This window comes from Eriocheir sinensis, chromosome 23 (assembly GCF_024679095.1).
Source record: "Eriocheir sinensis breed Jianghai 21 chromosome 23, ASM2467909v1, whole genome shotgun sequence".
NCBI classification, from domain to species: Eukaryota; Metazoa; Arthropoda; class Malacostraca; order Decapoda; family Varunidae; genus Eriocheir; species Eriocheir sinensis.
In genome coordinates this window covers 1,278,357-1,293,356 of record NC_066531.1, presented here as the reverse complement: position 1 = coordinate 1,293,356, position 15,000 = coordinate 1,278,357, and the positions used below count along the sequence as shown (strand labels likewise).

General features: G+C 45.7%; 1 protein-coding gene across 1 annotated transcript in view; it reads left to right on the top strand.

Moving 5' to 3' along the window:
* The window catches only part of LOC127002544 (dopamine D2-like receptor), a 26,408-nt gene extending 20,254 nt beyond the window's left edge, over window positions 1–6,154 (top strand). The window contains exon 2 of the mRNA XM_050868625.1: window positions 5,322–6,154. Coding sequence (XP_050724582.1) covers window positions 5,322–5,336 — 15 coding nt within the window. The 3' untranslated portion in view covers window positions 5,337–6,154. The remainder of the gene's footprint in view (window positions 1–5,321) is intronic.
* The last annotated feature ends 8,846 nt before the right edge of the window (window positions 6,155–15,000 follow it).

The window sequence follows — 15,000 nt, the reverse complement described above, 5'->3', positions numbered from 1 at the left end:
CCTCTTTCTCATCTCTTCTAATCATTCTCTTTTCCTCCTCCTCTTCTCACGACTGTTTCTCCTTATTTTCTCTCGGGGGCTTCGTGGTGCAGTGGTTAGCACACTCGGCTCACAACCGAGAGAGCCGGGTTCGATTCCCGGGGGGAGTGGAAAAATTTGGGCGGCTTTTCCGATACCCTACGCCCCTGTCCACCCAGCAGTGAATGGGTACCAGGTAATAATCGGGGGTTGTGTCCCGTCTCCTGGGGTCTGTTCCCTTCTCCTATAATTCCTTCCCCTTCTGTCTCTCTCCGGCATATGACCACAGATGTTGCGCCGACTAAACGAAACTTTCCACCTTTCCTTTCTCCTCTCTATTTCATCGTCTCATATCGTTCTCTTTCCCTTTACTGAAAGCATAGGCTCCTCATATAAATAGCCAGCACTGCACTAAAGGAGCCGAGTAATAATAGACAAAAGTATTTTCTTCTTTCCCTCCTCTTCCCATGCCGCACCCCCGGCAGAACAACAAAGGTCTTTTCCAGTTTTCTGTGATTTACCGGCTGTTGTCTGGGTCATCCCACATCGCCAAAGTTACAGGCGCGACCTTTCATCTACCCTCGTTGACTTCGTACCCTCGCTGCTTCCCAAGGGCTGCAGGGAGGTTTCTTTGCCCGTTATATACGTATATATATATATATATATATATATATATATATATATATATATATATATATATATATATATATATATATATATAGAGAGAGAGAGAGAGAGAGAGAGAGAGAGAGAGAGAGAGAGAGTGAGAGAGTGAGAGAGTGAGAGAGTGAGAGAGTGAGTGAGTGAGTGAGTGAGTGAGTGAGTGAGTGAGTGAGTGAGTGAGTGAGTTCCCTTTCTTGAGGTGCAATGGAAATGTTTTAATTCTGAACTCAGCCCAAGTTTTCAAAACTCTCATTTGTTGAAAACATAGATTAACCTATTGATTTTTTTTTTATATCTACTTGCCTACTGTAGAAACAATAACAGCTTCTTCGTCTTGTGAGTCCGTTTCAGGTTAGTCACTCCTTTGCACTAAACTTTCTCCTTGTATTCATGACGGAATCTTGTATTCTGCATATATCCAGAATGCTGGAGTGTTGTCCTCAGCACTTACACTACATTGCGTTACATTACATTACGTTACGTAATGTAAAAAAAAATCAATAATGGTCTAAAGTAAAAAAAAAAAACTCAAAAAATGTAGGATCTGAGAACACAATCTCACTTTATCTCCCTCTTTCAATCCAGGAATTCGTTGGCCTTTCAACGTGCCAGGCTCACTGTGGCTGCCGTTAGGACAAAGCATGATCTAAATAATACACATGGAGTGGTACTTATTCTACAATGTCTTAAGCTTTCACTGGATGCTAAACGATCCTGAGAAAAACAATAATCGAGTTTGCCCTGGTCGAGGAAGGCGGTGCTGGAGGCGTGTGCAGCGTGTCCGGGCCTGGGTCGCGCCGGGTTCAGGAGGGCAGTAAATCTTTGTTTAACACCCTCAGTATAAAAACAGGCTTTGTGGGTCACTTTTTGCCTTATTTTTTTCCCTTGGAGCAACACGCACCACCGCGGCCATCAGAGTCAAGCTTGTCTTCTCTTGTTTACATATATTTCCAGGCCTCGCTAGTGTGTGTGCGTGTGTGTGTGTGTGTGTGTGTGTGTGTGTGTGTGTGTGTGTGTGTGTGTGTGTGTGTGTGTGTGTGCCGCGAGAATTTTCAAGCTTGTCACATGGACGAGTAGGCGCTCTGCTGCGTGCGATGCTCCAGCTTTTGTTAGCGTCCACGGTCCCTGCTCTTCACGGCCCTTCACTCGACAGGAAGATAGAAATAAAATATGATTCGTTGCGCAGTATGGAAGGGTTCGGCGAACAGTGAAGGATTGGAAGGTGTTTGGGATGGAGTCTTCTCGCCATCCGTCCTCTTGCTGTCTGGTCACATGCGGGAATACTAGGAAACGGGAAGCAGGAAAGCCTACGGTTCCATGAATTCGGTTTCCACATGAAAATTAGAATAGATCTATAGAGGCACCTCTCCTCCCGAAACTGACCTATCTTTCGGCCACCTCTTTGGATTCTTTTTAGGAGCAGCGAGTAGCGGGCTTTTTATTTTTTTTATTAATGTTTACTTTTTTGTGCCCTTGAGCTGTCTCCTTTGCTGTAAAAAAAAAAATAATAATAATCTGTGGATCTTCAGTCAAACCACGATTTCCGCTGGCGTGGTTCTCATATTTCCGTGGTTGTCTGACGTGTCCACGATCTTCCAAAGCTACGGTAGATTTCACTGAAGGACGGCGGTATTACTCACCATCATCATCATCAGCAATAACAAGATAGAAATGAAAACCACGCCAGCGGAAATCGTGGTTTGACTGAAGATCCACGGAAAATTTGCCCAGTGTAATAGTAGCCCCTTAAGCCTGAGTTATATCCAGCGTTTTTTAAAGTTTTGATATTTCTTACAGTGAAAATGACAAAGTAAATGACAGACCGTATTGGCGGCTTGCTCTGACAGCGCGACTTTGTTGGTGCCGAGCGCAAGGCCACGACCAGTAATTATGGACACAACAGGAAGCGCCGCTGCCACATTTTCACTCTTTCATCTCGCGCCTTCAAGATTGTTCTCAAGTTTTTCAGCTATCAGGAAGTGGCGCTTTGAGGTTGTTCCAGTGACCGGACAAGTCTGACTTTATCATTTCGTCTTTGTTTTAACTCGCTCTTTTCTTTACCTACATTGCTCTGCGATACACGTTCTATAGGTGGAAAGTGAAGGCCCTTTCTTTTATTAGAGGTTCTGTTTACTTGTTAATGGCAAATTTCTTTATGAAGTTATGTATTAACCCGGTAGCAGCGACGGGCCATATATGTGGCTTTACAGTATACCAGAGACGGGCCAAATTCTTGCCTATAAACCCCCCAAAATAGAGGATACATAAACTGATCACAAATGCATTAATACATAGATATATATTATAATGGTTGGTATGGGTGATGATTTTTTCTCATTACAGTAAATCGCTAAGAGGGGTCTTTAAGAAACATGATCACCGCAGCTACTGGTTTAAAAGTTGCATTGAATCGCCTTCAAAGGAAGTATTTATATATGTTGTTGATATCCTCAACGTTGTAAATGCTGTAATTCTGTTAATCTCAATATTTTTCAAATTTTATACACATCTGCAAAACTACCCACATGCTGTCCTGAAGACCACCCATCAACCCGGACTCTAGAGGAAGCCGTCCAAGCGAATCAAGAACGAGTTCCGGGGGGCAGCATGAGCCAATGCAAGATGGTGCCACTATAAACACTCGCCTGCGCCAGAACGGGCTGGGCCGACCATCAGGCCCCACCTGGAAGAAGCCTTGGGCCGACCATCAGGCCCCACCGGGAAGATGCCTACCGGCGCAATAGGCAACAACGATAAAAAAAAGAAAAAAAAATCTGCAAAGTTTTATTTTTCTTCAGTGACATGCGCCTCTAGTTCAGGCAATGAGGTGAGTCGCCTCTGTTTTAGGAACATTTTGTCTGCGCCACTGTGACTTTGCTCTCCTCCTTGCGGCCTTGTTTACCTCTTGGTCTGCAGCCTGTTTGTCTTGGAGCGATGCCAATGAAACTCAGCCTTTTCCCTTCCACGGTGTCTTCTCCGAGTGCCGTAATTTCTTATCTGGCCTGTAAGAAGCGACAGTCCGTTACCATCTCAACATTTCAGAGCATGACAACCGCGACATTGTTAAACGCTTTGTCGCCCAAGTTCACATAATTTGACAAGGCTTTCGTAGGAGTTTTGGGCATTTCCAGTAATAGTTTTATGACCCTGGTGGTGGTTTGACCCTTCCTCTATATCGTGAACCTAAAGAAACATTCATTAAAACCCGACCATTAGAAATAATTGATGTGAGAAGTGAAAGTGTCTTATATAATACCACCCATAGGCACGATTCCACTTTAATATACCTTAACATCACGCGGGCAACTTCCCTCGGTCATGAGTCCGGACATTCGTATTGTGGACTCTAACGTTTCCAGCACTGCCAGGGAGGTCCGTAACAGCCTGATATAGCCAGGATATTGCGGGGCCGGCGCCAACGAAGTGGAAATACGTGCACTGCTAATTAGAACCCTGGTGATCCTTCGTCGAGCGCTACCCCTCGACCCCGCTCGCTCCAGCACCTGTCTGGCACAAGGCCAACTCCACAGTAGCGTTCAGACTTGGGCTATTTTGGGAGCTGATGATACTGTGCTCTTAGTGAAGCCTTTAGATCCGAGGAAGTTTGGGCATTGGAAAAAAATGATCGGAAGTAAAAGCAATATCCGAGAGAAGACTTCGTTACATTTTACGAATTACTAAGAATTTTTAGAGCAGATTAAAAGACATTTCGCCGCCCAAGAACACATATTTGACAAGGCTTTCGTAGGAGTTGTGGGCATTTCCAGGGGTAGTTTTATGACCCTGCTGGTAGTTTGACCCTTCTTCTGTACCATGAGCCTAAAGAAACACTCATTAGAACCCGACTGACCCACTATTTGACCTTTAGAAATAGCTGATGTGAGAAGCGAAAGTGTCTTATGATACCAGCGTATATTTCTTACAATATCCCCTCCTGCCCTGTGGTAGGATGCGGGTCCAGCTCTACAAACCCTAAAACATACATCGTAGAACTACAGCACATACTTAGATCCCTAGAAAACAAAGCCTGATGCTATATTTTTTATCAAGTTCCCCGCCTCGATATTACCGGGTCGGGTGAGTAAAAAGTCAAAATTACCTCAGGGCAGACTTGAAGCTAATATATAAAACAAATTAACACCTTCTGGGTGGCGCAAGGTGGCCTGGCGTTGTTCACTGCTGCACTGCGTGACCCGAAGCTGAAAACAGGCCACAAGGGGACATGGATGAGCTTGATTTTCTCTCTCTCTCTCTCTCTCTCTCTCTCTCTCTCTCTCTCTCTCTCTCTCTCTCTCTCTCTCTCTCTCTCTCTCTCTCTCTCTCTCTCTCTCTCTCTCTCTCTCTCTCTCTCTCTCTCTCTCTCTCTCTCTCTCTTTCTTTCTCGCTCTCTCTCTCTCTCTCTCTCTCCTAAAATTTCCTACACACACACACACACACACACACACACACACACACACACGTAATCAAGGTTAGTCCATATCGAACACACACCTTAAAAGATTACTTGTAAAAGAGTCACAGAGTCGTGGGAGGCAAGACTCGCTACTACAAACACGCACCACTGGATTACTGAGCCAAGACCAGCGCTGGAGGCTGACCAATCATCCAGCTGACCGTTGCCTGTTTATCTTTCCTAACAGAGACACCTCATCTAGCTGACCCTTTGCCGCTAGGTTGCTGCAGTCAAGGCCATGTTGGTCCCACCATCGCCCAGTGCAGTGTTAACGATATCATTAACCCCTTGGATGCGGATTTCCTACAAGAAGCCATTCCATCACCAAGCTACAGGAGTGGAACAAAAAGTGGCTGCTCCAATTTAGTGGAGAAAAATATGAGGTCATGCATCTTGGGAGGGAAAATCCAGCATATCAATACCACATGGGAAACCCTCCACTACCCACCACAGAGGCACAGAAGGACCCGGGAGCATATGTTACCAGGCTACCAGTGAAGGCGAAATCCGTGTCAATCGCAGCGGACGAGTTAATGAATCAGAGAGGCTGTTGATTGAAAAAAGTGTAGGAGTATCATGACACCTAAGGAACTAAACTGAAAATCTTTTGGGGGTTTAAATACCTGTATAGGAAAAAATTTCGAGGCCCATTTTTTTTTTCTTCATATCTTGGAGTAATCCTTTCAGCATAAAATATAATAATGAGTTCAAAGAGTTCTCAAGGAACTTTTGATCTCACTTCTTTATGCAGAATCTCACGCCATTAGTCCAGGTTAGTGATCAGGTCCCCGGACACTCACTCCCTTTTGACGAAGCAGATGTTCACAGGCGCCCATTGAGTTCTTTTCACCGAGGTTTTCTCGAAAAAGTTGTTACGGGGAAGCAAAATGACTGACAAAACGAGTATGTTGTTAAGGAGACGCGGCTCATGACTCGGCAAAAAAAAAGTCAGGTATAAAATTAAGAAACAGAGGAGTTGACGCACTTTTTAGTCTTTGACAAACCAGAAACCTTTTAGGTGCTAACCAATCTGCACTTATAAGAAAGAGAGTTCTGTGTATTGTACTTTCCTAATCATGTGACTTACAGCGAAATATAATACAAAGCATAACAAACAAGAAGGAAGATCAAGAGACAGTGAAGAGTGTCTGCAAGTAAACGGTATAACGAGGAAACTCGAAAAGAAATGCTTCAATTATATTGCCATCGCCATTACTTACCTTCCCGATATCCTCATTTTCTAGGTCCATTAACAGTTTTGTGACTAAAGCTTATGTGTGACTGACCCAAATGAGATTATGTATAGAGTAAATGAGTTTTAAGGGTGGCGGTGATGTGTCCCCACGTGACACCCGCCGCCCTGCGCCCGCCGCGGAGGCAGGCACCCAGCGGCTCACCTTAGGCAGCACAACATCACGGGGAAGCACGAACGCGCAAATCAGGTTAACCCAGTAGCAGCGGGGATCATGTTTCTTAATGGTCCCTCCAAGCGAGAAAATGAGAAAAAATCACCCCTCACACAAACCATTTCATAATATATATCAAAGCATTTGTGATCAGATTATGTATCATCTATTTTGGGGTTTTTATATCATGGCACAAATCTGGTCCGTCGCTGCTACACGATAAAGCCACAAATTTTGTCCGTCGCTGCTACACGGTAAAGCCACAAATTTTGCCCGTCGCTGCTACACGGTAAAGCCACAAATTTTGCCTGTCGCTGCTACACGGTAAAGCCACAAATTTTGCCCGTCGCTGCTACACGGTAAAGCCACAAATTTTGCCCGTCGCTGCTACACGGTAAAGCCACAAATTTTGCCCGTCGCTGCTACACGGTAAAGCCACAAATTTTGCCCGTCGCTGCTACCGGGTTAATCATAACAATGAGAGGTGTTTATTCCATATTAAGTTTCTTTGATGTCTACACAATAAAACCTTGCATAACAAGACACCATTTGCATAAACAAAGCACTGTACATTATACCTCGTGGGTATGCAACTATTTCAAAGGAATGAAAAAAGTTTGAGGGGAAGACCTCCATTATGTAACAAGGTGTAACATCGTAAAAAGAACTACGGAAGTTAGAGGCTCTTAAAACTGATTTAACCAGCATCCCAAAGTAAATTCTTTTCTCTCTGTCACAACACCGTTAGAAACCTGCTGAACATGATAAAAGTGTCGCTAACATTTTCTAGAATCAACGCTGCCTCCTCTGAACCTCCATTCTCTTCACTACATGAAACTAAATGAAAGTCTGTGTGAGTTAGCACACAACAGAAACGTTGCGTAGTAAATAAGTTTGCCTCAAAATCTATGCAATAATTCTTAACAAAGAAGTTTATTTTTGCTCTTCCTCCACAGCTTGAGCGTCCCGAGTGTTTATTTACCAACAAAGTACACTGCGCAAAAATGTTTTGTAAGCAGCTTTGCAAAACTCATTTCAAAGACAACCAGAAAACCAAGAAAAGGAGAGTGAACGCTGAACAATTGTAAATCAGTACTAGAATTCCAAACTTACCCTCCTCAGAGGACACAACACAAAAAGGCCGCACATAAGGCTGTCAGTGATGCTTACCTTCACACTGAACGGCGGACGTCCTCAGCGTGGCCTTCAGTTGTTTGGTGTTAATGGACCGTCGCCGACCCTGCGGCCCAGCTGGCGTGCGCCTCGGCGGGTCGTGGCTGCTCGACCCTGGCGCTGTTATCGTCAGGCCTGGCTGAGTGGCGCCGCGCTGCACAGCCTGTCAGGGGGTGAGAAGAAGTTCTAATCATGATTTTATAAACAGTAACTAAATAATTAACGTATTTTGACTTCCTCTATCTATTTTCCAGGTGCTGTATTATTGCATTCTTTCTTTTTTATATACAGACTTTGGCTCCGTCTCCTTTACCCTAAAAAAAACATGAAAATCAAATCGCCATACAATTCCACACTACACGTACCGAATGGATGACTATCTCCTTTAACATAAACCTTCAAGCAGAGCACGTAGAGTCATGTGAAAGTTGAGCCAAAACTGAAAGAATCATAACCAAGTCACCACTCGAGTTACCACTGTCCCCCTTCTTGTATCCGCCGGTCCACACCTGAAGACATCGAGTGACTTTGATAATGTTCATATTGGCTGTTCTTTTCTGCTCCACGAATGTTCTCTCGCCCGAGGCCTCTGACGTGCAAAGGAATACAGTAGGCAGTAAAAGCACTCATACCCTTCCACCTCGCACATCAACAATTTTCAAAGGTCAAAATGGAAATTAATCGGGCTTTCATGAGCTTTTTCTCACATTCATGGTACAGAAGAAGAGTTAAACAACCACCAGGGCCACTAAACTACACCTGAAAATGCCGGAAACGCCTGCGAAAGCCTTGTCAAATATGTGTAATTGGGCGCCGAAGGGTTTGAGAATACGCGTCCAGTTTAATAGTTGTCTTTGGGAGGAAACTTTCACCTTTGTCTGTGCGAAACTTGAAAGTAGAGGTCGGCCCCGTCAGGAACACTTTCTTCATGATGACATGCTAAAAAAGTGTGTCTTCAGAGTCAAAGAACATTCATGCCGTCCCTGCGTTGTGTAAGAACATAGCTGAATATCACTGTGTCCATAAAGAAAGTTAAATATTTTAAGTTTCGTGTGTTTCTCAGTAAACTGTCTTCAATAACAATGGATAATGATGCACGCACGCAAGCATGCACACACACACACACACACACACACACACACACACACACACACACACACACTCTCTCTCTCTCTCTCTCTCTCTCTCTCTCTCTCTCTCTCTCTCTCTCTCTCTCTCTCTCTCTCTCACACACACACACACACACACACACACACACACACACACACACACACTCATATTTTTTTGTTATGGTTCCCGCATCCAATCGTACACCCTCGATTCGTTTCTTGTACTTCTTTTTTTATCTTTCTTTTTTTAAAGTAAGATTCGTTTTCCAAGTCCTTTGAGCGAGATAATCCGACCCCTCAGGGCTATTGTCAGGCGGTTCTCATTGGCGTTTGCCTGAATGCTGCCAACACTGCTATTGTCAACATGTGCTGGAGGTGGTCTACAGAGAGAGGAAGGCGAAGCCATCTGGCCCGTAATCTACTGCTTCCGATTGGCTTCTGCGGGGTGATTACGAACGCAATACCAGTTCCTCCCAAATAATGAGGATAAGACTTTTTAGCGGCTCTCGGGCAGCATTAAAAATATGCAGGAAAGATTTGCTGTCAATGGCCAGTATTCAAGTTTGATATCAAATAAATCCCTTTTTGAAAATTATAAAAATCAATTAATTTTATAAATCCTATGCTAAGAAGTTAACAGTTTTGCAATTTAAGTCTGATATGTGCATTGGTCCTAATGAAATCAAAATGCAGTACGCAACTAGTAGGGAGAGACGAACAGGACGGCGAGGGATCTCAGATATCCTCAGGCATTTCGGGCCACTCCGCCATGACTTCACCCACCCGGGCTCCTGCGACTGTTGTACAATACCGAAGAACAAAAGTCACTCTAAACACTTTCCACACGGCTGAAAACGTGTGCACAACCCAGATCAGCGCGTGAGAGCCGCTCTGACTGGTGGAGAAAAATGTCAGGAAGCCAATCACGTTCTTCCTTGATGTTTCACGACGACGGCTCGACGCGGCAATACCGGCGGGCGGCGGCTGCTTGGCGGGGACTGCTGGGCGCCGCGACCGGGAGAGGCGAGGCCGGGGAAGCCGTGTAGGAGGAGGATCACTTTATGCCCGACAACTTTTGGCGAACAGTTGCATACACTTTGGCCTGCGAGACTAGCACTTTATGAGCCGTACGAAAGAAAACTGAAAGAAAGTGTTACTACTGCAGATACTTGGCTAGGGACGAGGAGGGGGAGGGAGAGGAGGAGGAGGAGGAGGAGGAGGAGGAGGAGGAGGAGGAGAAGTAAAAGGAGAAGGAGGAGGAGGATGAAAAGGGAGCGCGAGCAAAGTGAACTGGAAGGAAGAATAAAACCAAGGCGACGAGAGAGAGAGAGAGAGAGAGAGAGAGAGAGAGAGAGCGGCGGGGGGTAGGGGTAAGCGAGAGGAAGCAATATTTGGCGGTACATTGATGTTGGTGTATTGTGCGACTGGAACAGAGGATTGGCTCCTTTGTGGCCGGGGTTTTTGAGTAGTGGTTGGTAGTATTGGTAATTGTGGAGAGGCGGCGGCGGCGGCGGCGATAGTGGTGGGGTTGGAGGTGGCGACGGTGATGGTGGCTCTGATGGTGACAGTAGTGGTGGTGTGGTGGTATTGGTGGTGGTGGTGGTATTGGTGGTATTGGTGGTGGTGGTGGTGGTATTGGTGGTATTGGTGGTGGTATTGGTGGTGGCGGTGATGGAGTTGTGTTTCTTGAGAGAGACTTGGCTTTGGGTGTTTATTTTCTTTATATTTCTGGTGCTAGTGTTTCATCTTCATTATTAATATTATTATTGTTATTAATGGGTAGGCGGTAGCTGAGTGGTAGCGTGCTGGGCCCACATTCACCACGTGATAAACGACACGAGTTCGAATCCCCACGCTACCACCTCGGATTTTTCAGTCACCGCCGAGTGGCTTAAAACTACCCACATGCTGTCCTGAAGACCACCCATCAACCCGGACTCTAGAGGAAACCGTCCAAGCGAATCAAGAACGAGTTCCGGGGGGCAGCATGAACCAAGAGAAGATGGCGCCACTATAAACACTTGCCTGCGCCATGACGGGCTGGAGCCGAACACCATCCAGGCCCCTCAAGCAAGCGTACCGGCGCTAAAGGCGTAGACGTAAAAAAATTATTATCATTATTATTATTATTATTATTATTATTATTATTATTGTGGGAATATATAACAATAGTTGGGAAAAAACAATTGGTGATTCCTGACGTGTTGTTTCTGTAACTTTTGTTGTTGTTGTTGTGGCGGTGGCTGTTGTTGTTTCTATTACAAAAGTTGGTACCTGAGAGAGGAAGACGAAAAAAAAATAACCACCATTTCCGATCTTTGAAGTCTACTTTTTTTCCTCGCGAGATAAATGGATTCTCGATTGTGGCGGCGGAGTTTTTGGTGGGAAGAAGGAAGGGGAAGCGGAAGGAGAAAGGATATGTAGGTGTGGGGGATTGAAATAGGCGGTTTGGCTGGTCAGGATGAGGTGTGAGGAGACGCTCCTCTACTTCACCGCCTCACACACCTTAAGTCTATATACAGCAAATCAAGTCACTCTGCTTCAAAACTGCGACCGGTACGCGCAGGAGGTGGTTTTGGGGCGAAGCAGCGGGATGACGTCACTTGGAGCCAAAATAAAATACCCGCCAGTTCAGGGGTGACTAAAGTTGGGGCCGTATGTGCACTCTGGATGTGCATTCTCGCCTTCTTTCACAGCGCGTTCAGGCAAGCCACTGACGAAAAAATATGTCTTTTTATTGTGCTATTGCGTGACTGTAATTTCAATGACTACAAACGGCTGTGTGGGGTGTGAGGGAGGGCATGATGAAGTGATTGATTTAAATTAGTCCCCCTTTCCTCGTTTTCTCTAAATCCCTGTTTCTACATTCTCTTGTTTGGCTCCAAGCAGTGTCACGCATATACCACGCCTCGGCCGTGTCTCCTCCCACAAACCTGCGTATGACTTGACTTGGTATATATAGACTTAGCACACACCAACCTACACACGCAAACGCCATCAAGAATCACCATAACCTCTCCCTCCCTCACCCCACAACACATACAGACACACTCCATGCAGCCACTCACCACACCTTTCCCTCCTCTCCTTCAATCTCTTCTCCGCAACACCTATACATACTCTCCACTCCTCCTTCCTATTCATGCACTTTCTTTAATCAGGGGCATAGTAAGAAAAGGAAGTGGGTTAGTGGAGAAGGTACAGGTGAGGGAAGAGGAAAGTTTATAGGAGTGGATATTTGTATTGTGTAGGTGTTAATTGTTCTGAGGTGGTTGTTGTTATTCGGAGACATTGTGGGTCGTATTACAAGACAAATCGCAGCCCAAGAACACATATTTGACAAGGCTTTCGTAGGAGTTGTGGGCATTTCCAGGAGTAGTTTTATGACCCTGGTGGTAGTTTGACCCTTCTTCTGTACCGTGAACCTAAAGAAGCATATATTTGACAAGGCTTTCGTAGGAGTTGTGGGCATTTCCAGGAGTAGTTTTATGACCCTGGTGGTAGTTTGACCCTTCTTCTGTACCGTGAACCTGAAGAAACACTCATTAGATCCCGACTGACCCACTCTTTGACCTTTAGAAATAGGTGATGTGAGAAGCGAGAGTTTCTTATAATACCAACCAGAGTCTCCTTTCATTCCTACGTTTATTCTTCCCTTTTTCTTCAACCCTCACGCTTTCCTTCCCATCTATTTTTCCCATCCGACATCACACCATTCGCCAATCACTCACCACCTAGTTATCGCTTTTCCCCCTTCCTCTCCTTTTTCTTCTTCATTTCCATTTTCTTTTATACTTCCTCTCTTCTATACATCATCTCTTTTATGCCTCATCTTTTAGAGTTCATCTTTTTTATAGTTTATCTTTTTTACGGTTCATCTCTTTTACAGTTCATCTCTTCCTTTCCCTACGTTTTTCTTCCCTTCCTCTCCCACCTCAAGTTTTCCCTACCATCTTTTTTTTTTCCAATCCTACGCCGCCCATTCATTGTCGCCTCTCACCCACATCCTCATTTTCTTCCCCTTCCTCTCCGGTCATTCCTACGTTTTCTTTCATTCCTCTGACTTTCATCTTTTTTTTCCCCATCCTTCACAACCCATTCTGCATCGCCATTCACCTAGCCCTTGTTCTTCACTTTCTTCCTCTTCTCCTTCTTCTTTTCAAACGTTTATTCTTTCATTTTTCTTCCACCCTCACGGTTTCCTTTCTATCTTTTCCCCATCTTACTCCCTCCACCTCAACCCATTCCCTTCCTTTACCCTCCACCATCTTCCCTTCCCGTCACTCTTTTCCTCCTCGTAAGTCACCCGGCCAAGTCTTCTCCCGGTCTTTTCCTCCCTTCCTTCCTTTCCTCCTCCCACGCCAGCCATTCATTCTCGCCATTCACCACAATCCTCCAGCCTTTCACTCCCAAGAAACCCCTCCACTTCCCCTTTTCCTTCTATCCCTCCCGCCCGAGTCCTGTTCCGGTCCTTAACTCCCTCCCTCCCTCTCGCCTCCGCTCCTTGGTGAATCTAAAGGTACTCGTAGAGAGAGACGGACGGGAGGACTTCATTTCCTCATTACCATAAAGTCAGGGCATACAAAAGAGTACAAAGGAGCGAGCGGCGGTCCCTCACACGGCCCTCTTCACGCGCCTTGGCGGTAGAAGCGTCGTGGACCATTGCATCGCTTGTGTAATTTTGATAATGAAAGCGGTGCAGCAACATTTGGACGATTCCTGTAATGTGAAAGTTGAAAGGTTTTGTTTAGTCGGCGCAACATCTGTGGTCATATGCCGGAGAGAGACAGGAGGGGAAGGAATTATAGAAGGGAACAGACCCCAGGAGACGGGACACGACCCCCGATTAATACCTGGTACCCATTCACTGCTGGGTGGACAGGGGCGTAGGGTATCGGAATTCAGTTTCTATAAGCTTGCCACCTGTAACATCCCACTGAAAGCATTCTCAAATCCCACACCATATTCCGACGAAGGGAATAAAGTTGGAAAGTTTCGTTTAGTCGGCGCAACATCTGTGGTCATATGCCGGAGAGAGACAGGAGGGGAAGGAATTATAGAAGGGAACAGACCCCAGGAGACGGGACACGACCCCCGATTAATACCTGGTACCCATTCACTGCTGGGTGGACAGGGGCGTAAGGTATCGGAAAACCCGCCCAAATTTTTCCACCCACTTGGAATCGAACCGGGCTCTCTTGGTTGTGAGCCGAGTGTGCTAACCACTGCACCACGAAGACCCCTCCCTGTAATGTGATGGTTCAAGGAATATTATTAGCAAGTACCCTTTGTCCCGAGGGGATGGCGCGTTGGAAGGGTGGGTGGAAGGGAGGATCTTTTAAATAAGGGAGGGAGACGCTACTGTGGACATTAATCACGGCTAATAGCAAGCATTTATGCGTGAAAAATTAATTCTGGTTCTCTCTCCCTTTTCTATTTCTCTTGTTGCGCTCGCTTTCCCTTTCTCTCTTTTTTATTAAATGGGGATATTTCACCGGGGTAAAAATTCCTGTTTCGGGACAATAACGTCATAACCCTTTGTGACTAAACACCAGGGTTGATTGATGGAAATGGTGGTGGTTGTGGTGATTGCGGCAGTTATGACAGTGGTGAGGGTAGTGTAAGGGATGGTGGTAGATTTAATGATTGTAATGGTAGTGGTTGTGGCGGTGATGGCAATGAAAGTGGCGGTGACATTTGTAGGGGTGGTGGGGGGCTTCGTGGTGCAGTGGTTAGCACACTCAGCTCACAATCGAGAGAGCCCGGGTTCGATTCCCGGGGGAGTGGAAAAATTTGGGCGGCTTTTCCCATACCCTACGCCCCTGTCCACCCAGCAGTGAATGGGTACCAGGTATTAATAGGGGGTTGTGTCCCGTCTCCTGGGGTCTGTTCCCTTCTCCTATAATTCCTTCCCCCTCCTGTCTCTCTCCGGCATATGACCACAGATGTTGCGCCGACTAAACGAAACTTTCCAACTTTTGTAGGGGTGGTTGTGGTGGCAATGATGATGGTGACAAAGGTAACAGTAGCGGTGGTTTTCTTTGTGGTATTGGTGGGTGATAACAGTGGTGACCGTGCTTAACCCGGTAGCTGCGGGGATCATGTATCTTAAAGGCTCCTCTAAGCGAGAAAAAATGAGAAAAAATCATCCTCCACACCAAACCATTTCATATATATA